The following is a 24266-nucleotide window of genomic DNA, read 5'->3' on the forward strand; positions in this document are numbered from 1 at the left end:
GACAAGGAGAACAATTGCTGTATTTCCTTTGTACTTCATACAAGTGTTATGGTTTCATGTATTGCATAGTAGTTGTCTGGTGTTATGTATAGTGTTGGCTGTGTAACAAATGACCAGTAATTTAAAATGAATTAATTTTGGGAGACCAACATATCATTCTTGGGTTAATTCTTTCTGACTGGTCTTCCAGTTAATTTTGTTCCCTTCTGCCAGATTAATTTATTCTGTCAACAGGTATTTATTTAGTTCCTATTATGTGCCAGACACTCCTCTAAGTTCTGGGGATATAGTAGGGAGCAAAACAGATAAAATTCCTTGCCTTCATAGAGTGGAAGACAGACAATAAACAAATAAATTTATGATATGATTCCAGGTATTGATAAATGCTATAAAAAAAATAAAAGCAGAGTCCTGCAATAGAATGATTGAGCATGTCCTTGTGCATGCACATGGGAGTGTGTGTGTGTGTGTGGATGTGAACAGAGCGGCACAAAAGAAGAGACTGATTCTTTCCTCTTTAGTGCAGACCTTGGATAGGTTGAGTGCATTTGGTAGTGCCAGGCACCCCAGAGTAGCTGTGGCCCACTGAGTAGGCATGGCACCCTGTGCCAGAGGCTTTGAGAGTAATCCCCTCTGCAATAGAAGGGCTTTGTGGTGCCAAAGCAGCCATGTGGTGACAAGCACAGAGGGCAGAAAAGACGATATCCTTAAGCCATAGATTACTTGACAATTCTACCTACTTCTTTGAAGATGTTGAACCGATGAAAAGGTATTAATTATAACTAAAAGTCGTATGTGAGAGTACTTTGTAAGCCTCTGAAACACTTAACAGAAGAGATCATTATCAGCCAAACTGGAGGTGGAATGTCCACAATGGAGTGTAACAAATGTGTTGCATACATGGGTTAGAAAACACTTGTAATAAGAAAGATGAAAAAGCACGCTTTGTTTATTCCACTGTTCAGCTTCTCTTTAAATTCATTCCACATAGACAAACTGCTTTAAGCATGACACCAAATTTTACTTAGTTTTCTTAACTCTTAGGAGCATCTCTAAAATTAAAAAAGAATATCAATATTAAATGTAGGACCAAGGATTTTAAGATGTTTCAATCATGCAATACATTGCTTCTGGGGTAGGTTTGCAGTACTATTCCAGTCCTAGAGAATAGTTAATGCCTTGAACTATTCCTATCACCACAGGTTGCCAGGCCACCAAGTAACAAAGCCACTCCAAAATTTGTCCGTACAAACAATGTGTGTGCTCCCAGCTAAATCTCTGTTAAGGAGGTTGTTTTATGTACAACCAAGTAGCAGAAATATTCATAAATATCATTTGCAAATGTAATAAGCAATGTATGTGTAGTTCCTTTCTTGTTAATTCCATGTGCTCAAAATCCTTTACATGATTTTTATAGCATTATGGTTATCATTGTTATTTACAGAACATCCAATTTCTGAAAATAAATTGAGACTGTTTACAATAAAATCCAAAACTATAAAACAAGAATAAAGTCAAGGGTACATGCTAAAAGAAAGAGGAAGAAGGAAATGACTATATTGGAAAACCAAGGATAGTGGGAGCTGCTATAAATGAGCAAAAACTTAGCTCCAGGCTTTCCTGTAGCCGGCACCTCACAGGGAACTCATCGTATACCAGCACGAGTTCATCAGATAAGACATACCTTTTTCTGGGCCGGCCCGGTGGCGCACTGCTGCAGTGCACCGCTTGGGAGCACGGCGGCGCTCCTGCCGAGGGTTCGGATCCCACATACAGACCGGTTCCCGCTCACTGGCTGAGAGAGGTGCGGGCGCAGCACCGAGGGTTGCGATCCCGTTGCCGGTCCTGGTCCGGTATGGGCGCGACACTGAGGGTTGCAATCCGTTGCTGGACACGAAAAAAGACAAAAAGAAAAAAAAAAAAAAAGAGTACATGTGATATTCAACAGTTTATTCTGTCGAGACTATATGAAGACACAAATTGCCCTTCGTTATTTAAACTGTCACTTAAGGTGACATTTATGATCATATTATCAGCAATTTTATAATAAAGATTTACATACTGCAATTTTATAAGTTACTAACCAAAAGCTGCCCTGAACTCGGTCTCCTCGTGTTAGAAAGGGAAGTTGGGGACAGTGGATGAAAAGTAGGGAGAAAGGAGCATCACATACCTTCAGCCTTGGGCTGTGCTTGAGTGGTACTGAGAAAGGCCAGGCCTGTGGATGGAGCGGGCGGCTGTGGACGGTGGGCTATTGCCATGTCACGGCCCTGAGACACAAAGACCCTCCAATGCCGCCTCTTCTGATGTCCTACTTGAAGACCTCTCCCTGATTGGCAGTGCTTGGGGATGGGGGCGACGCTGCCGGTAGCCACTGCTGAACTGCTCATTTAGAGTTGCTGAGTAGGGGAGCTGGGAGCAAGGAAGGCGTCTCCTTCAGCACTGTAAAATTCAGGGGACTGTTACTCAGAAAGTGCAGAGAGGCTGTCTCTTATGAGAAGACAGAGTACTTGGCCAGTTGATGATGTTAACCTCTCAGTGCTCTTCTGCTTAAGGGGAGATATGTTTTAATCCCGTTTACCCCCCAGAAGAGATATACTAGGGTGTTGGGACAGTGAGGTTGAGGACTAAGTCTTTCTAATCAGCTCTGGATGGGGGCCATTACCTCCCTTTGACCTTAATGGGACTTAGGTTTAATCAGTTGGGCATCCCTCCTGGTGTCTGTAAATATCCTAGTTGCTGCCATAAGCTGACCCAATCAGTAGATCTTTGTTTCCTTTCAATATCATTATCACTAGGGTTTAGCCTAAGAGACGAGGCATGACAAGGAATTTAAAAAGCCAAACTTCAGAGAGGAAAACAACCGCTACTCATTTCTAGGAATAATAAAATTTGGTACTCTCTAAAATATTCTCCTATAATCTAGTTCACATTTGGGGCTTTTAAAATTTTAATTCCAATTCATCTATTTATCCACCCACCCATCTATCCATCTTTCTATCTTGATTACTCTTCCACATATTTTACCTATCTTTGCAATGTACCATCACATCTCCACTAAAGCCTTTAACATGGAAAATATGAACAATAAAGAGTGGAATGTTTTTTTGGCATTTAATTTCCTAACCTTCTTAGCAATATAGGCACAGGGGAAAAAAAGAGACCTAAGGTTGTTTTGAAATGGTTGGGGAAAACAAAATGTTTTCTACGAAAACTATTCAAAGATAATGAAAGTTTAGATTGAAGTATGCTTCTCTAGAAACTTTTAAGATAATATTTTGTAATTTTTTAAAAAGGATATGGATTACTGATCATCCTCTTCAAATCTACCTTCTCTTTGCAGTAAGGGAAAGTCTGCTTTTTACCGATGATACACCAACCTCGGACGCAGAATTCATGAAAGCTGAAACATCTTTTTGGGGAAGTTTCTAGATATTAAAGGGCAATGTCTGGTTCGTGATGACATGGAAATGATTGTGCATGTCAAAAAAGGTCTCTTTTTTAGGGACATTCTGTAGGACAATAGAGCCTCAAGGACAGCGAGCTTGGAGTTGGGGGTGCATTAGTTTTATGACTCTGGGAAATTTGCTTTTCTTCTTGGCCTTACTTATTCTTGCCCCACTTGATTCTGGTAAGAATTAAATGAGAAAAAGAGTGTGATTTTTTACAGTAATGTCTTATGCAAACATATCACTATAGTTCCCTATATTTCCTACCTCATTTACTGTGCGTTTATCACAGCATTTCCCATTCTACTTTTTGTGCATATTCATTACCTTCTATGTAATCAGACTTGTCTAAGGCAGTTAGACAAGTTTAAATTAGTTGTGGTCATAAACTTACAAATATTTCTATTAACTTTGTAAGTTTTTACCTCAACTTTTTACTACTGATAAGGAACCAATTATTTTTAATAGAATATAAACCTAATAAACTTAACTTCTCAAACTCTAGGCATTTACAGATTCATTTGTATACATCACCTTGTCCAGACAGTCTGACCCTTTGCCCCAAAGCTGAGAGTGAATGCTGTGTTTTCTCACAGCACCGAGGACTTACTCTAATGTATCATAACTTTCTGTGTACTTTGTGTCTCTCCTAGAGGATATGGTACCTGTGGCACTATGTTTCACTCATCTCTGACTCCTCAGAACCTTAAGCAATGCCTAAGAAATATTTTTTGAATGAATATTTGAATAAATCACTCAAAACCAAGTGTTTTTGGAAATGTATATATTTTCAACCTCCCCAATATTGCAAGTTTGGGTAAAATGATTAACTATAATGAGATCCATCCTATTGACTTATTTATTTCTATGATTGCTGCTCCCAATGTGGCTTTTTTGGCCAAGATCGCATGATCTTCTCACTGGCTTATTACATGCCCATGTGACCTGCAAGGATGCAGAAGTTCCCTTGCAAACAAGCAGTGGACCATGGAGAAGTAGCCGAGGAAAGGCCATGTGTGTAATCCCTCAATATTAGATCTCTGCAACTAAGAGTTTCCACTATTTTATGTTCTTGGAATTGGGTCATTTTTGTGATATTCTTGGATTAACATAAAGTAGTGTATTAAAGATTTTGAACCAAAATCTATACAGCCCTGTATTCAAAAAGGCTGGAGTACAGGCCCGACTTCCACGTAGGTATAGAATTCAGGGGTCATTAAACCAGCACTGAAATGTCCACGTTCTCTTTAATATTCTCTTTCATCTTCAAAATCTCAGTGCTGAAAAACTTCCACACTGGTAGAACTGCTGTAGAGCAATACTCAGATAACCTCCCCTCATTAATATGATTCACGTTTGCCCACTCCTCGCTAATACGACTCATGCTAAAATGGGCCATTAATAATACTTCCTGCAAAGCAAATTTAAAGGTGACTACACAGAACAATACTCAGATAACCTCCCCTCATTAATATGATTCACGTTTGCCCACTCCTCGCTAATATGACTCATGCTAAAATGGGCCATTAATAATACTTCCTGCAAAGCAAATTTAAAGGTGACTACATTTTACATTACATATGCACACATGTACAACAGTCCCTAAGGGCTTTTAATGGTGGAGTGAGAAAATATTTCCACTTGCAAATGGCAGAAGGGGCTCTGTTCCAACATTTGAAAAGTAAATCATATTTAAAACTATGGCCAGACTTGGAAAATTTCTACAAAGAATGATAGTTTTGGGGGAAGGTCACCACACTGAAAAACCACTATAGAACTCCATATGGGATATTTGTGTTTCCTTCCTTAAAAGTTTAAGACTTAAATGTTGGTGTAAAAGCTCTTATTACTTTTGAGATGCATTTGGTCCAGTTTTTTATTCTCAGGATTGAATGCATGGAAACTGTTCAGATTAAAAAGAACTGAGTCATAGACACTGCACATCGAGGTATGACTGACTGAATTAGGTGGGCTTCAGAGGCAAAACACAAATGGTTTAACCATCTCATAATGCCAGATCTTTGAACTGACAGGGTATATAGTGATAACATTATTAAGTTGATACTGTACTATAAAATAAAGATAAATGGTGCCCTTACTTTGTATTAGGGAAGAATTAAAATACAGATTGTCCAATCCAAACACAACTTTGGTACCCACGGTTACATGCTCAGGCAGCACAGGCTGCTTTGTGCAGGGGTCTTGATGCCAGCATTTTTCTGCACGTTGAGGCCCTCAATCTCACTGGAGTTCCCAGAGCATGCTGGCTTCCATGCCCAGGCTTGTCTGAGTACAACCTGAAGATCCTTCAGCCAATAGAGAGCTATTTGGGATGAAACCCAAAGGCAGAGGAGCCAAATGGTCCAAGAACTAGATGCTTAAGTTTTGGTGCCTCCTTTTGTAATCTAAGGTGTCGCACTGCCTGTGGCATTATCCTCTTTTCAAGACCAAGGCTTATAGGGAGGCTTGGTTTTCTCCATTGGCTGCCCCCATGACCACTGTTGCTATAGGTAGGTTTCTAGGATTATTTCTAGGCCAAACACACTTTGTATTTCTTGGTCCCCTGAGATTCAGACATGGCTGCACCTGGACAGCCTTGAGTTCCTCCTACACCTGACATTTCACTCTTTGTCTCACCTCAAACCCCTTCTCTCCCTGGTCCTTCTTGGCTATCAGCTCACTTATGGCTTTGACCAACTTCCCCTGCGAGCACCGTGCTCAGATGCTGCTGCCTTCCTCTTTATGTGGCATTAATATCCCTCTTGAAAAAGGAAATTACTGGAGGAGGAGGTTCACCTTCATCAGCAGTTCATTATTTAGCAGGGATTATCAGAAAGTCTCAAAAAGAAAGACTGGGCTTGAAGGATAAAGTTCTGAAGTTTGGGGATGGGGCTAAGCCAAGCAGAGGGGATGGGGACAGGAGGAGGAGAGGAAGGGATGAAGAAGTCTTGACGGAGGACAAATGGTTTCCCATGGAAACGATACACATGACTACATGAAAGCTGGCAGGTGTTTTCAATGAGCCCTTCCTCATTGAGCTCCACAATGATCTTCTGCCCACAGATGGCACAAATATTGTCTGACAGGCTCCTTGTGGGCATCCCAGTGACACTGTAGAACTGTCGTGGAAACGAACAGAGCACTGTTGGAAAGGACAGCACATGCCATTCTCTGAATGCAGGGAAGCCACTGCTGGGCACTAGTACAGGCAGACCTTAGCAGAGAGTCTCCACTGCTTCTAAGATGGTTTAGAACTTGAGACACCTTTTCCTATGGGAACAAGGCAACAGAGGGGTTAAGGTTTCCAGGCAAAAACCCAATGAATCCCAAATGGATCCAAAGCACATTGCTAATGATAACCTCCTATTTAACCTCCGCATTTAGGAATCTTTTGAGAGGAATAGTTTTTATCCAGGACTGTAGTTCAGAATCACACAGGAGGTTTTTGATCTTATCCATAGAGTAGCCCTTCCCTTTATTTTCCTGGGGGTTCTGACTTAGAAATCTGGAGTTAACCCAGGCATCTATCTATTTTTTTTTTAATTCCCAAGTTATCATTGGGAGCAAACAGACTAATAGCCATCGAAGGCAATGCATTTGGAATTCTACCTTGGGATACCTGCATCTTCCAGTGCTTGGATGAGGACTGGTTCTCAACACTGCAGCACCTTAGAATCCCTTAGGAAGCTTTTTTTAAAAAATAAAATACTTATTTTACAATAGTTTTAGATTTAAATAAAACATATGAAGATAGTACAGAGAGTTCACATACACCACATACCCTGTATCGCCTATTATTATTAGATTTATTTAAAGAAATTGGCCTACACCGTTGTGGGAGCTGGCAAGTCAGAAACCTTATGGGCAGGTTAGCAGGCTGGAAATTCTGGCAAGAGTTGATGCTTCAGTTGACGCAGAATTTTTTCTTCTCTAGGAAGCATCAGTTTTTGCCTTTAAGGCCTTTGACTGATTGGATTAGGCCTACCCACATTATGCAGGATAATCTCCTTCACTTAACATCAGTTGGTTATAGATGTTAATCATATCTACAAAATACCTTCATAGCAACACCTAGACTAGTGTTTTACCACACAGCTGGGCACCACAGTCTAGACAAACTGACACATAAACTTTGCCATCACAACCTCCGTAAGGGTTGAGTATCTACATAAGATATGTAGACTTCTGGACACATTTGTCTATTCTCCACCATTTATGAACTTATCCAATCACTTATTTATATCAATGTGGACTCAGATATTTATTTTGTACTTTGTGTTATAACTCAATACTACTATCACTATCTTGTTGCTCAAATTTCAGCTTTGGCCAATAGGACCTCTTTCAGTTGTCCCGTGTGTCTCTTTAACATGCCACCATCATTGTGGGTTCTTTTTGTTTTATTTTTAGTGCTTCCTTATTTTCTGGCACTACAAGGTGCTCTGGGCTCATATTGTAAATTCCTTGCCCAGACCTGTAATTAGCCATTTCCCCAAGGATCCCTGGTTCCTTTTATTGTAGGATGGTATTAGAAACCAAGATCTGGGCACTAGGTGTGCTCATTGCTACTGGGCTGTCATTGCTTCCAGGGCTTCTTAGCTGACAGAGCAAGTAATATATCTGTATATACCAATCTATGCACATATACACACATATATAAATATTTCTATATGTAGCCATCTATATATTAAGCTAAACATGAGTTCATACTGTCTCCAATTCTAGTCCATTAACATGTAGATCATTCTAGACTTCTTGCTTGTCTGTAACCTGCCACTCTGACAGTGAGAAACCTAGCTTCCACTATCAGCCGTCCATTCACCTAGTTGTTCAGTTCCAAAATACATGTGTAGTGGTATCAGAATTGCTAACCCACAGGCCTGAGGGCAGCAACTATGTCAGTTAGAGCTATGTACATTCCTTCTGCTTTTAGTCTTACTATCTTGTGTTATAACTCATTTCAGAGTTACCCGGGAGAGCACCTGTTTCCCCCACCCCTTTCCATGAGTTATTTCATACATTTGTAATATGGTTAGATTCTTTTGTCACAGTCTGCTTTCCATCCTAGGATTCTCTGGCTTCCTAAATGGTTTTTAAAATTTGTATATATTAAGGTTCACATTTGTGCTTCAAAGTTCTGTGGATTTTGGCAAATGAACAAGGTCGTGTATCCACCATTACAATATTCTACAGAACAGTTTCCCCACTCTAAAACACTTCCTGGGCTTCACCTGTTCAACCCCATTCCTTCCCTGAAACTCTGGAAACCACTGATTTGTTTAGCATCTCTGTAGTTGTGCCTTTTCCAAAATGTAATATAAATGGAATCATACAGTATGTAGCCTTTTCAGACTGGCTCCTGTCACTTAGCAATACTCATCTGAGATGCATTCACGTTTTGGGATGGCTCAATAGCTCATTCCTTTTCCTAAGGAGCTTTCTAAAACAGAACACATACATACATTGGCTCTCCTCCAAGAGATTCAGGCTTAGCCTGGTGTGGGGTCTAGACACTGGCATGGGAATAGATATTGCTCCTCCTTCGCTTCCTCCTTACCTCAGTCACAAGCACACACATCCCCCCGCCCCCACACACACTCTCACACCCCACTAGTCCAAGTCACTGGTGACTGTGCCAAAGGCTTGAGGCAGTGGTTTTTATAGATTTGGTAGCTAGAATGAAGATGACAGAGGATGACAAGATGTTGAGGGTTGGTGTGGGGGATCAGGTGAAAAGTCTCCAGGAAGTTGGTGCTTAAAGCCCTGGTTGTCTTGCCAGGTGAAATCTCTTCTTTCTGTTTCACTGGAGAACAGAACATACAACGCTTCTCCTCCTCTCCTGTCCATAAACAAGCACAAGAGGCTTTGGGAAATTTCTAATTTTTGACTTCTAGTTTTTGTTGGAGGAACTGGGAGTGAAAATGCTCCTTCCTGTGCTCACCTTAAACTTTGTAAGAAAGATAGTTGTCGCATTGGTGATGCATGGCACAGGAATTCCAAAAGGTATGTTGTTGCAGCATTTCATCTGAGAAGTTGGGTTGTAGTCTCTAGGAAAAGAGTAATATAGAGCCTAGAGTGTGGGGGAGAAGGACCAAGGGCGTGGGGATGAAGTCAAGGTCATGTCCACTTAGTCCTGCCCCATAAATGGAAAGAGAGAACAGTCCAGAAGCTCACTCTTGTCTTGCTACTTACACTGGTTTTTCTACTTCTATTTGGCTGTGCATCAAAAGACAGGTAGAGGACAGAGAGGCAGAACTCTTGAAACCACTGGGTCATTCCTGGAGCCCTTGGTTTGTAAGTTTTTAAGAGATGTGCACATGTCAGACACAGATGAATGCTCTTTATATCTGAATCTGGAATCCATCTAACTGGAATGTATGTCCATTCTGAATTTTAATTTTAAGAGAGTTCAAAAAATAAAAGCAACTATTAGGGATGTTTTTAAAAATTCCAGGCAACAATATATGGTCAGAATACATTTAGCACACTTTTTATATCTCCTTTTGGGTGCTATAAAATGATAACTGATCTCTATGATAAGTATTACCCTGAAGCATTGGTTGATTCTGAAGTGTTTTATATAGCATCAAATATGATTTTTATTTGCATTAGGCAGAGTTGCAATCAGAGAGAAAAGGTTTTTGTTATTGTTGATCTTTTACTAATCCTTTAAATGTTGGCAGTTGGAATATGCTAGATATGATAACCTAAATAATTAACATATTTTATTTTTAAAAATGCCATATTCCCCAGTCACTCTGTATGAGAAAGAAATGTATTTTCTAATTAATTAACAAAAATTTTTAATGCAAGGAGACTTCAGGGAGCCACTGGGTTGGGAGAACCAAAATAGTACCAAAGGACATGATAATAAGTATATGGGGAAATAATGCCCTGTTTTTGAAAATGGATGCGGATACATAAGATGAGATCATCTCTCCATGTGGTATAAGTGGTTTCAAAGAATGAAAGCAGCACTTACCCCTATAGTAGGAGCCATGTAATCTGAGCAAGTCTCAGTGAAGTCTCTCCCCTTTGCTCCATAGTAGAGACTTCCCAAGCGGCGCACTACCCAGTGCGCCACCGGGCCGGCCCTAATGCCCTGTTTTTGAAAATGGATGCGGATACATAAGATGAGATCATCTCTCCATGTGGTATAAGTGGTTTCAAAGAATGAAAGCAGCACTTACCCCTATAGTAGGAGCCATGTAATCTGAGCAAGTCTCAGTGAAGTCTCTCCCCTTTGCTCCATAGTAGAGGCCATAGGACAAAGACACAATGCCAAAATCCATGCAATCGCTAGCTTTGATTCTATTGAAAATAACAGTATAAGGAAATAAGAATGTGGCTTTTAGAGGGCAGAGGGCAGCTGGAGCTTAAAAAATATTTCCTGCCATAGTATCTAACAGAGCCTTAGGGATTTTTTTTTTTCATTTATCTGTTTAGTTTTCTTTTTGAAAATGAAAGAACTTTAAATTCTTTAAATTTTCCTCAAATTGTGCCTCCCTCAAATGGACAAAGGAATTCCTGAGATAGTCTTCACACACTTCCTAGGACTGCAGTGCTTAGATAAGCCAACTCTAACCACTGGTTTCAAGCTTGGCTGTACAGAGAGACCTGGGCAGCTTGTGAAAACCTCCATCTTCACGCCACACCCCAGGCCAATGACATCAGAATCTCTGGGGATAGGGCCTGTGAAGAAATGTTTTTGAAGCTCCCCAGGCCCCGAGTGGTTCAAATGGGCAGCTAATGTTAACAACCACTAGCATCTCACAAGGGATTAATATTCAGAATATACAAACAGCTCAAACCACTTTACAGCAAAAAATCCAAATATTCCAATTAAAAAATGGGCAAAGGAGTTAAATAGACATTTCTCAAAGGAAGACATACAAATGGCCATCAGGTATATGAAAAAATGCTCACCATCACCAGTCATTAGGGAAATGCAAACCAAAATCACTTTGAGATGGCACCTCACCCCAGTCAGACTGGCTATTATATAAAAGAGAGAATAACAAATGCTGGCAAGGATGTGGAGAAGAGGGAACACTTCTACGCTGTTGGTGGGACTATAAATTAGCACCGCCATTATGGAGAACAGTATGGAGGTTCCTTAAACAATTATAGATAGAACTACCATATGATCCAACAATTCTACTACTGGGGATATATTCAGAGGATTGGAAATCATCAGTTCAAAGGGACACCTGCACTCCCATGTTTATTGCAGCTCTATTTACAATAGCTAGGTGATGGAACCAACCTCAATGTCCATTGATGGATGACTAGATAAGGAAAATGTGGTATATATACACAATGGAATACTACTAAGCCACAAAAAAGAATGAAATTTTGCCATTTGCAGCAACAGGGATGAGCCTGGAGAAAATTATCCTAAGTGAAACAACCCAGGCATAGAAAGAGAAATACCACATGTTCTCACTTATAACTGGGAGCTGAATCCATAAATAAACAAATGAACAATAAAGAGAGACAGAGAGAAAAAAAAGACACAACCATCCCAGTAATATGTTGAACTTTTAGAAAGAGAGAAAAGAACCGTGTTTACTAGAGGTGGAAATGGGGAGGGGAGTGGGAGAAGGAAGGGGGCTAATGAGGAATTGGTCAACTGACACAAAGAATGACTGATATTGTAATGATGAATAAGCTAACTATCCTGATCTAACCATCACTCATTGTACACAATTATTGAAAATCAATGTTGTACCCCACATGTACATATAATAAATTATCTTAAAAAAAAAGAACCACGAGCGTGATGGTTCTTAGCCCTAAACATAGATTAGAATCACCTGGGGATTTACAGATGCATGGGCCCATTCCCAAGGACTCTAGTGTAATTGGTTTGGGGTGGGGTCTGGACAGAAGTATTTTTTAAGAGGATGTCAGGTGATTCTACAATACAGCAAGGATTGAGAATCTCTGCCTTAAAGCTCAGACTTTATAGAATGATTCCAAATACTTTATCTTTTCTAATCAATGTTTGACATAGATATTATTAGCCCACTTGCATGTAAAACATGGAGACTTAGAAAAATTATTTGTTTAACATGACAATTGGTATATAACAAAGCTATAAATCAAGCTCAAATTGTGAGGCCATTTGCTGCTATGCCATAATTGCCATGTGTTAATTGAAAAAAATTTTTTGCAAATCTATATTTCAAATATACTAGAATTCTCTGTGATAATCCCCTTTTCATTCTTAAGGGAAAGATCTCTTTAAAAAGTGAACAATTTGCCCCAAATTTAATTTATGAATATTAATTATTGCACATTTGGTTTGCTCTATTTGTAAAACAATCTCAAATACCAACAGTGGACCTGAACGGGTCTGACTGATTCAGGGAAGGAAGTGAAATGTAGAGAAGAGTTGGGTGGTCTGCTTCTGGAACTTTCTTCTATTTGTTTCTGTGCCTTGACAATTTGAAGAGAAAATGGTAGAGGCAGAGAGCTTTGTAGATTTAGAGGATACAGATTTTTTGGTGATATAAATTGGGAATTCCAATGTACGTGGAATTCTTTCAGGATTCGCCTGGGTGTATTTGAGAATTAGGGCAGTGGGGAAAATGAAGCTTATCCTTCCTCCATGTCCAGGACAGTCTGTATTTATAATCTTATTGTTAAAAAGTATAGCAACAAAATTGTGGCTCCATAGAAAAGAACCTTAATACAATGAACAGTGAAAAAGTAGTTCCTTCCCAATCTAGGGATTAAATTCTTGATACTCCTCCTTGAAGGAGAATTCATGGATAAGGATCTTAAAATCTTATGAGGTAATAGTCTTGGGATAGCTATGGTTTCATAAAAATCCTTACAAATATTTTTACATTCACTAAAATAAAGCTATATAGACACTCTGCTCAAAAAAGACATTATCAGTGTATTTCTATGTCTTAACCTAGCAAAAATAGATCCATGCAATTACTTTCTATCCCATTCCTCCTAGAAAATATTAGAAAATAGTAGGAGTTACCTCTCTGAAATATTTACTTTCAGAGAAAGTTTCATGAAATGCTTTATAAAATAAGATTGCTATGCTGTACTAGGAACAGCCCTTTCCCCAGGGCTGATTCTCCATTCAATTGCCTTCCTTCTTTTATGACCTCTGCTTTTCAATTTCTGTATGGTTCCAGAGATTGAGGGTAACTTCATGTGAGGAACATTCTGAAGAATTTTTATTTGAGCTGCTTTCCATAGCTGGATAGTTGGATAGCGTAGTTCTAGAGGTTTTAAGAAAAAAGATGTACAGAAGGAGATCTGAATTCTTCAGCATTTTGTGGAAAGGAAATCTGAAGTTCGGTAAGAATTACTCTACCACAATTGTAGATCCACTTTCAATGGTGATCTCTTAAATTTGCAAATCAAGTATAGATTCTCTTTAAAGCTTCTAATTAAAAAAAAATTATTTTGTAGGGCTCTCCTTTCTTCTAGTGGTTTCCCCCAATGACAAGACTATGTGTAGACATCTACTATAAAAAATATGCACACGGAAAATTACAGAGCTAAATGCTTCCAAATTGAGAGAACATGATGAGGTGAATGTTCGAGCAAGTGCTTAGCTATATGTATTAATGTCTTAACTGGAGATACTTACTTGGAAAATAAATTGAATCCACACATTGTAAACATGATAGCCAAATAACCCACAACACCAAAAGCATAGCTGAGCTTGTAGATTAGAAGAAACCATTTGTAGACCAATCTGTGTTATGAAAAATGGGGAGAAACACAGGACATGATATAAAGTATTTTGTCTTTTTCAAACATTGTTATAAGTTGGTTTTTTGTTACTAAAATTCTATTTGTTAAATAACATACAAAATATATATTAGTTGAACTCAAGAATAGTCTAAAGTTTTAATATAATAGCAACAAGCAATATATAAATAGTACTATTTTGCTCATGTGTTTCTATGTATATGCATGTGTAAATTCATTTTAATTTACCTATATCCCTCACATAAAAATAGACTTGGGGAATGGTTACTCTCCCTGCCTTCTCCCTTCCCTCCTTCTTATTTGGCCCTAGGGTTGGTTTAGAGTAGTTGTGGTAGGAGCGTCTTGGAGGCAAGCAAAAGTTGGGAGAAGTCAGGAGGGGGGACCTGGTCCCCCGTGGTTCCTCTTCCCCACTGCTGTGCCACCCTCTGCCCAGCTCCAGTGCAGACATCATCAGCAGAGGGCCCAGTCCTCTTCCCATCTCCCCTCGGGCCCCGGGATGAAATCACAAGACAGCGGCAGCCTTGTTTTCTTCTGTTAAGTGGATGGCTCCTTTGTGCATCCCAGCGCCCATCGTGACCACTGCTGAGGCCTTTCCCTTTTCCCACCGGGTCTAAGTGGAGAAGAGGATGAGGACAGAGGGCGAGAGTGGGATGCTCTAGAAGGAGCCCTTTATCCCGCGTGTCTCCTTCACTGGCAGTAAAAAAGCCCTTAGAAAAGCGACACGATGGGCTGCGCGGCTGCTTTGTGCCTGGAGGCTGCGGGAAGAGGCTGGGCGCCCAGCTCTGCTCCTGGAGGGCCACAGCAGAAGGGCGGTGCCAGGTGGAACAAGAGGCGGTGGAAGGAGAAGCTTTTCCTTGGTGCTCAAAGAGAATAAAGGGGTGGCCAGAATGTTGCTCACAAGGGTGTACCACGGCAGGAGGCTATTGGTCCCTCGGCCCTTTCCCTGCACCTCCCTTTTCCTGCCATCCACCCCAAACTGCTTTCGGAGTCTCCCTCCAGAGATGCTGCCCCACTCTCTCACCTCCTTCCCCTTAGCTCTGTCCCCAGCTCTCTCACCTTCCCCACTTGTCCCACTGGGGCCCCTGCACCACATGCTTAAGTTCCCTGGTATTACTCATGTAAGGTTTCAGCACCATTTTAAAAGGTGCCCTATTTCATTGTGTTCCAGTTAGAAGGGACCTTCTGAAATATTATGGTTTAAATGGGGGTTGTGGGCTAGCCTGGGAAATGAGTGTCATTTACATCACTGTTACGGTCGAATGCTTTCTGAACTTCAGGCAACTGACACACCAGGGCCATCTGTGCCGGTGCCTCCTCCACACAGGAGTGATCCTGGCCTGTGGAGGGGCAGGCCGTGGTGAGGTGTGCAGAGTCAGAAGCTTGCAAAGGCTGCACAACTGGGTTTAAATTGCCGTGAGTCTGCTGTGAGTCTCTAAAGGGGGGCAGAAAGAGTTTTGGGGGTCTTTCTGCCACAGTGACTCTTCTTTAGATTTGCCAGCGCTGAGAGTTTGGATCATTGCTCAGTGCAGTTGCCAGAAGTTTATGTTGCTAAAAGGGGTGAGGATGGGGAAACAGGCAAGCTCCAAGACGGTCCTTTCCTACCCAGTCCCCCAACACCAGCCAGCACCAGAATGTGTGTTCCTTGAACTCCACACGTTCTTGGCATACCCTCTCCCTGCCTTGAGGAACCTCTCTCAAAGCTGTGCCAGTATTAGAGATGTTCCAGGACCAAAATCTTTTCAAACTCTGTGAAAAGTGGTTTGTTAATTTAATAAGCCACAGCATGCCGTTGGGAGCAGGGGCTTTGCAATTGACTAGTCTTTGGTTTGATTCTGGGCTCCTCCACTTACCGCCTGTAGGACCTTGGACAACTTATAGTTCGTGGCATTTCTTCCTACGATCGCCTCATGTATAAAGCGAGGATGATAACACTAGCTCCTAAAGTGGTTCTGAAGAGTATGTGAGATGATGTATTAACGTTTAAAAGACATGGCACATCAAATGCTCAATATGCCATATTATTGTTAAAGATGTGTTAGATTTTCCAAACCTCAACACCCTCTCTGCATCTTCCTGCTTATTGGGGGTACAAGTTTCCAGGAGCAGCAGAGTCTGCTACTCAGACTTACACTGTAAGGCAGATAAGCCAGGTAAGTTGTGTTCCTGCTTCATAGCAGGCTCCAAAAGGAAAGCTTAGCCTTGGGTTGGAATTGGTATGGTCAAGCCCAGCTCTTTGTGCTACTGTGTGGCCTATTTTTGAGCCTCATTGAGGCTCATTTGAACTTCCTTGCTTGGCAGACAACCCAGCTGTAGCACAAAGGAAACTCACTTCCCCTTCTCTGGTACTCTGTCCCATGGGGAGGGCTTGGTGTGCTCTTGGGGAGGAACAGCAGGTTTTAAACTGTGTTGGTGCTGGAGACCACTCCCCTTGGGTTTGCCTTCTGCGCCCATGCTGATATGCTTCACCCAGCCTTCCTAGCTTGTCACGAAATCCTTCTCTTTCAAATGGAAGATAGCTAAGATGACTCACCTATAATACAATGATTAAGCAAAGATCCATAGAAATCCTAGGGCCTACTCTCCCTCATAAACAGGAGCTTCTTTATCCTGACTGCTGTTCTAGACGAGGCCCTAATTAGCCTCTCCCACTGTGGTCTCCTCAAATGGCAGCTGGGTTTGCTTTAGAATGTCAGTGGAGCCTTTTGGGTCTCAGACCGTGCTCCAGGGCTTGGAGCTGTGCTGGCAGTCAGAGGCTGAAGTGGACGTGCTGCGGGCGTGAGAGGCGGAGGGCACGGCACCTTCGCCATCTGACATAAATGAGCCATGAAGGGTAATGAGGCAGCAATTGAGTATTTCTTGCAATGAAGTTCTGCGCGGAGCTGTGCTGGCAGTCAGAGGCTGAAGTGGACGTGCTGCGGGCGTGAGAGGCGGAGGGCACGGCACCTTCGCCATCTGAGATAAATGAGCCATGAAGGGTAATGAGGCAGCAATTGAGTATTTCTTGCAATGAAGTTCTGCGCTGAGTGAGCTGATGTGCACAGAAATACTGCATTTAGCTAGGGTAATTTATTATATAGTGGAAAAGCAAACATTCTCATTGAAATACAACATAGAGTATCCGGGGGATGAAAACAAGTACATTTTGATTCATCTGACACTCAGAGACTTTCACGCACCTTACATAACTTTCTTGGTGAAAAGGAGAAGTGTACAATATGCCCATTTTACTGATCGGTAAACCAGGCCCTACAAAGGCTGTTCAAGACCCCAAACTGACCAGTTTAGAAGGTCTCCTAATACCACCCCAAAGCTCTTCCCGAAGTGGAATTAAATTAAAATACTCATAAATCTGAATTCATGTATTTGAATTTCAATTTTTATCATCACGTTTATTTATCTGATTTCTCTCACTGCATATTTTTCCTTCTCCAAACTAGAAGGAAAAGTTAATATTTGTCTCTCTTTCTTTTTCAGAGGGTAAACACAATTATCTACATGGCAAAATAATCATAAAAATATTTCACAAGAGCTTATGATTTCTTCTTCAAAAAAGGTCAAAATTTGACATTGTCCTATTACTATTTTGCATTTTACACACTTTCTGTTTATCTCATTTCAGTTTTATCTTGATCAGGATTTGGAACTTGCCCACAGAACAAGGCGAGCAAGAGCAAACTTGTAGGCACATTACATGATTACAAGCATTTTGGAAAGATTTGTGAATGATACACTGGGATTAAATAAACCTCAGAGGCTGGTAATGGTAATTAAAGTGATCATCAGAATATTAAAGCCTCTTTTTTATGACAGCAATAGGTTGTCCATTACTTATGATTTATTAGATATTTTCAGGTTGAAACACAAACTTTCAACTCTTGCTCTATCTTAAAATGTGTGTGACACATTTGACAGTGGAATGAAACAAAAGCTGACCTAAAAATAAACACGCAAATTGTGCTCTAGAAATTTTAAACAATAGTTTCACTTCTCTTTCTCCTTCACTAGCTGATATCTGAAATAAATTTTACAGGCATGTAAATTAAATAATGAATGTGAACTCACAGCAGTATAGCTTATCTCCAGATAGTTTTGCTACCAAAGGCAAAACAAGTGTAAAAGAAGTGTAACACCTGCTTCTCTACCCAGGAAAATGTAAATTGAATATGCTTTTTATTGTTTAGAATAAAAGGGATCGTGGGGATGGAGTGAGTGGAATACATACCGTGGTGTTCTCCGTGAGAGGGGTTTTCGGGTGGCTCTGAAGAGGATATAACTGGTGATAGCTGAGAACATTCCCCACACAGACAGAAACCGCCACCAGTAAAGTTCTATTGTGAAATACAAAGGGACAACCCACATCTGCAACAAGGTCACCAGCTGTCAGAGAAATGAACAGAAAGTCTCTTTCAATGACCAAAGGCCTGAATGGCATCTCCATTATTAAACGATTCAAAAGCTTCTCTGGGGGAAACCACTTTCACCATTGTGTTTGTACCGTGCAACTGGGTCACCATCAAACTAAGCTGCTCCTAGACTGTCGAGTTATGGAGCAAACTGGCACAATGATCTGAAGATTCAAATGGGAAACAATCCAAAATACCCATCTTTTGTCATCACCCCCTTTCATCTGACTATTTCAGGACCATTTGGGGCCTCCACAGCTATGGGACTTTGCATAAGCAAGCTTCGCTCTAGTTGTGAAACTGGGGACACCAATGCCTGCACTGCTCCCCTGTCCTGACTGATGTGGGGATCAAATGAGATCACAGTGGGAAAGAACTCTGGAAACCACACTGCGCTATGCAGAGCCAAGGGGCTGTTGTTCCTATAGGTGCCCACGTGAGAGTGCAAGTGATGTCAAAGGAGGAAGTGGAAGTCACAGCAGCTCCTGGGACCTCTTCTGCCTGCTGTCCAAGTGCCCTCTGCAGGGTTTCCTATTCCTCTGTGCATAACCTTTCTGTGGCCTATACCGTTGACCTGAATCCAAATATCCTTCAGAGGGTCCTTTAACCTGGCTGGCCCCAATGCCACAGGGCAGGGAGCAGACAGGCTGAGCCGATGGGAGGTGGGTCACTGCCTTAGATCTGGTTACTGTGACAATACTCCTACACTTCAGAGCGGGCCTAATAGCAGCTCTTCACCTCTCTTGTGGAAAACAGACCGGCTTAAACAACAGCAGTAATCTTTAGTCTTTAATGTTTTATCACATTCAGACTAACCACCTATAATTTATTTGCTCTGAAAGAATATAAGGTGAATAGCCAAGAGGTTTTGTCTCAAGTGTGGACATTAATTTTTAGCAGCACCTTGCAATGCTCTGCTGGCTTAGTGGTAGTCTCAGGATCAGTCAATTCCATCTGCCAACAACGTGGGAAGAGTTGTTAGAGCTTGCACAGCATACATTTACCATCTTGAGTATAAAGAGACTGATGCCATTGTTTTCTTTACCTTCTTAATTTTTGTGATAAAAGGGAAAGGCTCAGAAAAAAAAGAGTCTATGGATACAGTTTTGCCTCCTTTAATAAAGGCTCATTTCACTAAGACTTGTTTCACCAAGGTCCCTGCATGTCTTTTCATGGCTTGATAGCTTCTTTCTTTCTTTTTTAATTTAATTTAAAAAAAATTCAAAAAACAAACAGAAAAAACTTTATGGTGTAATAATGACTTGCCTAAATCTGGGTCTATAGCTAAAAGAGTTTCAGGGAATTAAAAGGCCCTCTTATTTAGTCCTTAAACATTTAACATGCTCTAGGTTCCAAACACAACTCTCGGCATGGGAAGTGGGGACTGAGGATGTGGTAGGATTTGCTCACTCCTGCTTTTTACCTGGCACTGGCATATGGATGAGGACTGCTGCAGGTCCCAGGAGATTGACCAGTCACTGGCCCCTGGGCATTCTCGGTTGGGCTTCTTCATCGGGCATGTAGGAACAAGTCCAGCCTCAGAGGGGAAGGTGCCAAGTACAGGTTCTGAACACAATCTGGGCTCAAACCAAGGAGGATTGGGTGTGAAAAACCCTCGTGACATACAATTCACATTTCTTCCCATTTGCCTCCTTGGCAAATTTGGAGGATTGTTGTTTTGGAGGATTTACTTATTATCCCTACTTCTTCCCTATGTGATGATTACACTAGCCATTACACTTAGTCCCTGTAACATTCCGCAAAGTATTGAAACAGATCCTGATGGGAGCAGGAGGGATTTAAAATTAAGAATTAAAACATATGAATTCAAAAGCAGAATGGAGGAAAGAAGCCATACAAATATGCTAGCCATAACACGATGCTATGACAGAGTTATGTTTGTTCATGGCAAAAATAAAACACTATCAGGAATACTGTTCTCTTTATTCATGCTTTTTGTCTGACAGAGGTTCCCAAAATTTTTAAAAATGAAGAAAAGTATAAAAATAATTTTAAAATAATTTGTAATCCCATGACAAAGAAATTTACAACTGTTGTATTTTGATACATTTCCTCCCAGTTTTTCTCTCTTTCTCTCTGTCTCAATATAAACAGATTATATCATGAGCATTCTCCCATGTCATTAACTACTCTGCTTATTTCTTTATTGATGAATAGCATTTTATTTCATGAATGTACCACAGTTTGTTTATTTGGCTTTTAAAGCAACCAGTATGTGCTTTAGAAGCCAAATAAATAAATATTATTCACAATAAATGTCATTATAAATATTATTCATAATAAATGTGATGCATATTTTATATTATTCATTAATAAATATTATTCATAATATTATTACGAATAAAAGTACTATAAATATTTGCATACAGGATTTTGTGTGAATGTAGATTTTTCAGTTCAACTGGGTAAATGCCAAAGGGTTGGTTATAATAGTCTAAGATCAATAACCAAAACTATTTGACAGCATTTCAAGATGTAAATGAAGAAGGCAAGGTCACAGCCATTCTTCTTTGAGTGTCAAAGAAGACATTCCCAGGCTCATCGTTCTCTTATTGCTCCATTCCACGAACAATCAGCAGTCTTAGAATTGTTCTAAACCTTCTTTCAGAGAACACTAAAGGTGTTATTACACATATACATTTGAACAAAAATACACATGAAACCAATCTGAAGTAAATGTCTGGAGAGTTCAGGAAAAAACAAATTTTATAACCTTTTTTGTTTTTAAATTTCAGGGAATACTTTCAGGATAAAATACATATTCTTTACTCTTGCCTGAATTTGTCCGATAATCACTTGAATTTTGCATCCTATTTTGTGGATGTGGTCAAATTTAATGAACGAGTTAGCCCTTTTATTTATGCAACTGAGATAAGTATACACAAATAGGAAAAACAGGCTTTACTTAAGGAAGGAAAATAGTTTTCGGGAGGACCCCAAACCACATGCTGGGTAACCAAAACTCAAGACATGCTTACTTTAGCACTCAGCATTAGCAACTTTGACCCTCTGCTATTGATAATGAAAGTGTGCAGCCCCTTAAAAAATCTCATCATCACTTTGGTTATTTATTTCCCGTAGCTGATTACAGAGACAGTTCTCTATCACAAATCATACATTTGCTGACTTTTTTAGTTTATTACTTCTGATATTGAAGAAGGAAATGGACATGAACTCCATCATTCAAAATCTGATTATCTGTCATTTGCATTTTTCATCTTTCTGTTTTAAGAATTTGATTCATTTTTATATTTTCTTCATAAAAATGCTTACATTTCCTGAATAAAAAGTTGAGTTTTTTGAATAAAAAATTGAGTCAGTTGATTTTAATTCAGTGAAACTACTATGCCCTTGTATTTTACACTTTAGATCATAAGCTAAAATTTATATAACTAATCCATTTCCTCAAATCCATGGATTTACAATCTATGATAGTTTGGAGTTACAGTTGGACGCTGTTTTTATAAAACTAGTTCTCTCCCTGTGAATCTATAAGTATGAACCATTTATAGGCATGCTACTCTTTAAAATAGGCTTTGGAGATCAGAAATGAAAGGAAAGCAAGAAATCATTATAATGTATTATGTATGCAAATATTTAATTTCTTATCTTTAAAGTGTATACCCAACACCACATTTTCTCAACATGCAAAGAGAAAGGTCAGAAATTTGCATTATCAATTCAATAATTGCATGAGAAGTTGTTTTGAAACAAGGACCAGATTTCATAGCAATTAAAAGATTCTTTATCAATTTCCAGAGCAGTTACAACATCTCATTTTTAATAGTAACTGCCACATATGAAATGTAGGAATGTTGTGCCTCATAAATAAACACATGAAATATGTGAAATTGAGGCACATACATGCAAAGGAGGAAGCCTGGCATCTGGAACACATTAATAATGCCAGAGGGGTCACCATCTGGGCATGTGCATATAAAACACATCTGCATTGCTGGCAAAGGGCAACCTGGGCACGTCCCTCTCCTTTTAAGTACATGGTCCAAATGATGTGTGAAATAGTGTGAAAATAATAATACTGTATATATAATAATACCTTCAGAGTATAAATAATACATAAAAGTAATAATACTTTCAGTGTACAAAGCTATTCACACATATCATTGTATATGCACATCCTACTTTTTTTCTAACTTCCTCCCCCTGCTTAAATCTAATCCCCCACATCAACAGTAAATAATTTGGTAACGAGTAAGTAATCAACAGTAAGTAAGCCCACTATTTGCCATCTATTCATGTAACTGTTCTATTCCAGTGATACATATTTAGCAGAATCGGAATTGTCAACCCGTACCCGCATGGGAAACAATTTTATCAATTGGAGTACAGTGCTCACATGAAGTTCCTATTGTCTCAATCTTACAGACTACATTCATTTCCAGTTACTTAGATCAGCCCCTTTCCTCTCACTCCCCTTCAGTGAGGTTGTTTCATACATTCATAATGCAGTTAGAACCTCTTGTCACAGTCTGTATTTCTCCCTGGATCCCCCAACCTCCCAAATGATTTTTAAAGATTTGCGTACTTTAAAGGTCCACTTTTTGTGTTGTACAGTTCTATGGGATTTGACAAATGCATAATGTTTTCTATCCACAATTACAGTATCACACAGATTAATTTTACTACCCTAAAATTTCCATTTCACCTTTTTACCACCTCCCTTGCCCCCTGAACCACTGGCAACCTCTGATCATTTAGGTATTTTTCAGAATGCCATACAATTGGAATCATACAGTATATAGCCTTTTCATACAGCTTGTTTCACTGTCTTTTTTTCACCAAGGTTCCTTCTTGTTTTGTCATGGCTAGACAGCTTATTTCTTTTTTATTGATGAGTAGTATTTTATTGCATAAATGTACCACAGTTTATTTTGTTCAGCTTTGAATGAACATCTTGGTTGCTTCCAGTTTTGGATGATTATGAATAAAGGTGCTAAAATATTTGCATGCAGGTTTTTGTGTGAACGTAGGCTTTCAATTCAACTGGGTAAATTCCTAGCAGAGTGATTGCTGGATCATATGGTAAGACTGTTTAGCTTTGTAGGAGCCTGCCAGACTGCCTTCAAAAGTGGCTTTACCATTTTGCATTCCCAACAGCAACGAGAGTTCCTTCTGCTCCACATGCTCACCAGAATTTGGTATTGTCAGCTTTTTGGATTTTAGTCACCCTAATAGGTATGTATTGGTATCTCATTATTATTTACTTTGCAATTCTCTAATGACATTGTCCTTTTCTGTTACTTATAAAGAAATACACAGAACTGGGTGATTTTCAAAGAAAGCCAAATTTTTTGCATACAGTTTCAGAGGCTAGAAAGTCCAAAGTCCAAGGAACTCATCTGGACAGGGTCTTGGTGTTGGCAACAGTGACACAGGGTATCACATTGTGAAATGGTGCAGCAGAGATAAAAACAGACTGTCCTCTCTCTTCTTTTAAAGCTCTCAGAACTATGCCCCTGACCACCATTTTTAATCCATTCACTAAGGCATGGTCCTACAATACAATCACCTCTTCAAGACTCCACCTTTCAACTACCATAATAGGATTTCGCACCCTCTTAACATCCATATTGGGGGCCAAGTTTCTAATACATAAAACTTGGGGGACACAATTCAAGCTTCAGTG

General features: G+C 39.9%; 1 protein-coding gene across 1 annotated transcript in view; it reads right to left on the minus strand.

Annotated features, from left to right (window-relative positions):
- Nucleotides 1-132: 132 nt before the first annotated feature.
- Nucleotides 133-24266, minus strand: part of RNF175 (ring finger protein 175) — a 37151-nt gene continuing 13017 nt past the window's right edge. The window contains exons 2-7 of the mRNA XM_008585227.1: nucleotides 18418-18571; nucleotides 14071-14178; nucleotides 10640-10760; nucleotides 6435-6568; nucleotides 3302-3403; nucleotides 133-1270 (exon numbers count right to left, since the gene is read on the minus strand). Coding sequence (XP_008583449.1) covers nucleotides 1150-1270; nucleotides 3302-3403; nucleotides 6435-6568; nucleotides 10640-10760; nucleotides 14071-14178; nucleotides 18418-18571 — 740 coding nt within the window. The 3' untranslated portion in view covers nucleotides 133-1149. The remainder of the gene's footprint in view (nucleotides 1271-3301; nucleotides 3404-6434; nucleotides 6569-10639; nucleotides 10761-14070; nucleotides 14179-18417; nucleotides 18572-24266) is intronic.

This window comes from Galeopterus variegatus, unplaced genomic scaffold, assembly GCF_000696425.1.
Source record: "Galeopterus variegatus unplaced genomic scaffold, G_variegatus-3.0.2 Scaffold3502, whole genome shotgun sequence".
NCBI classification, from domain to species: domain Eukaryota; kingdom Metazoa; phylum Chordata; class Mammalia; order Dermoptera; family Cynocephalidae; genus Galeopterus; species Galeopterus variegatus.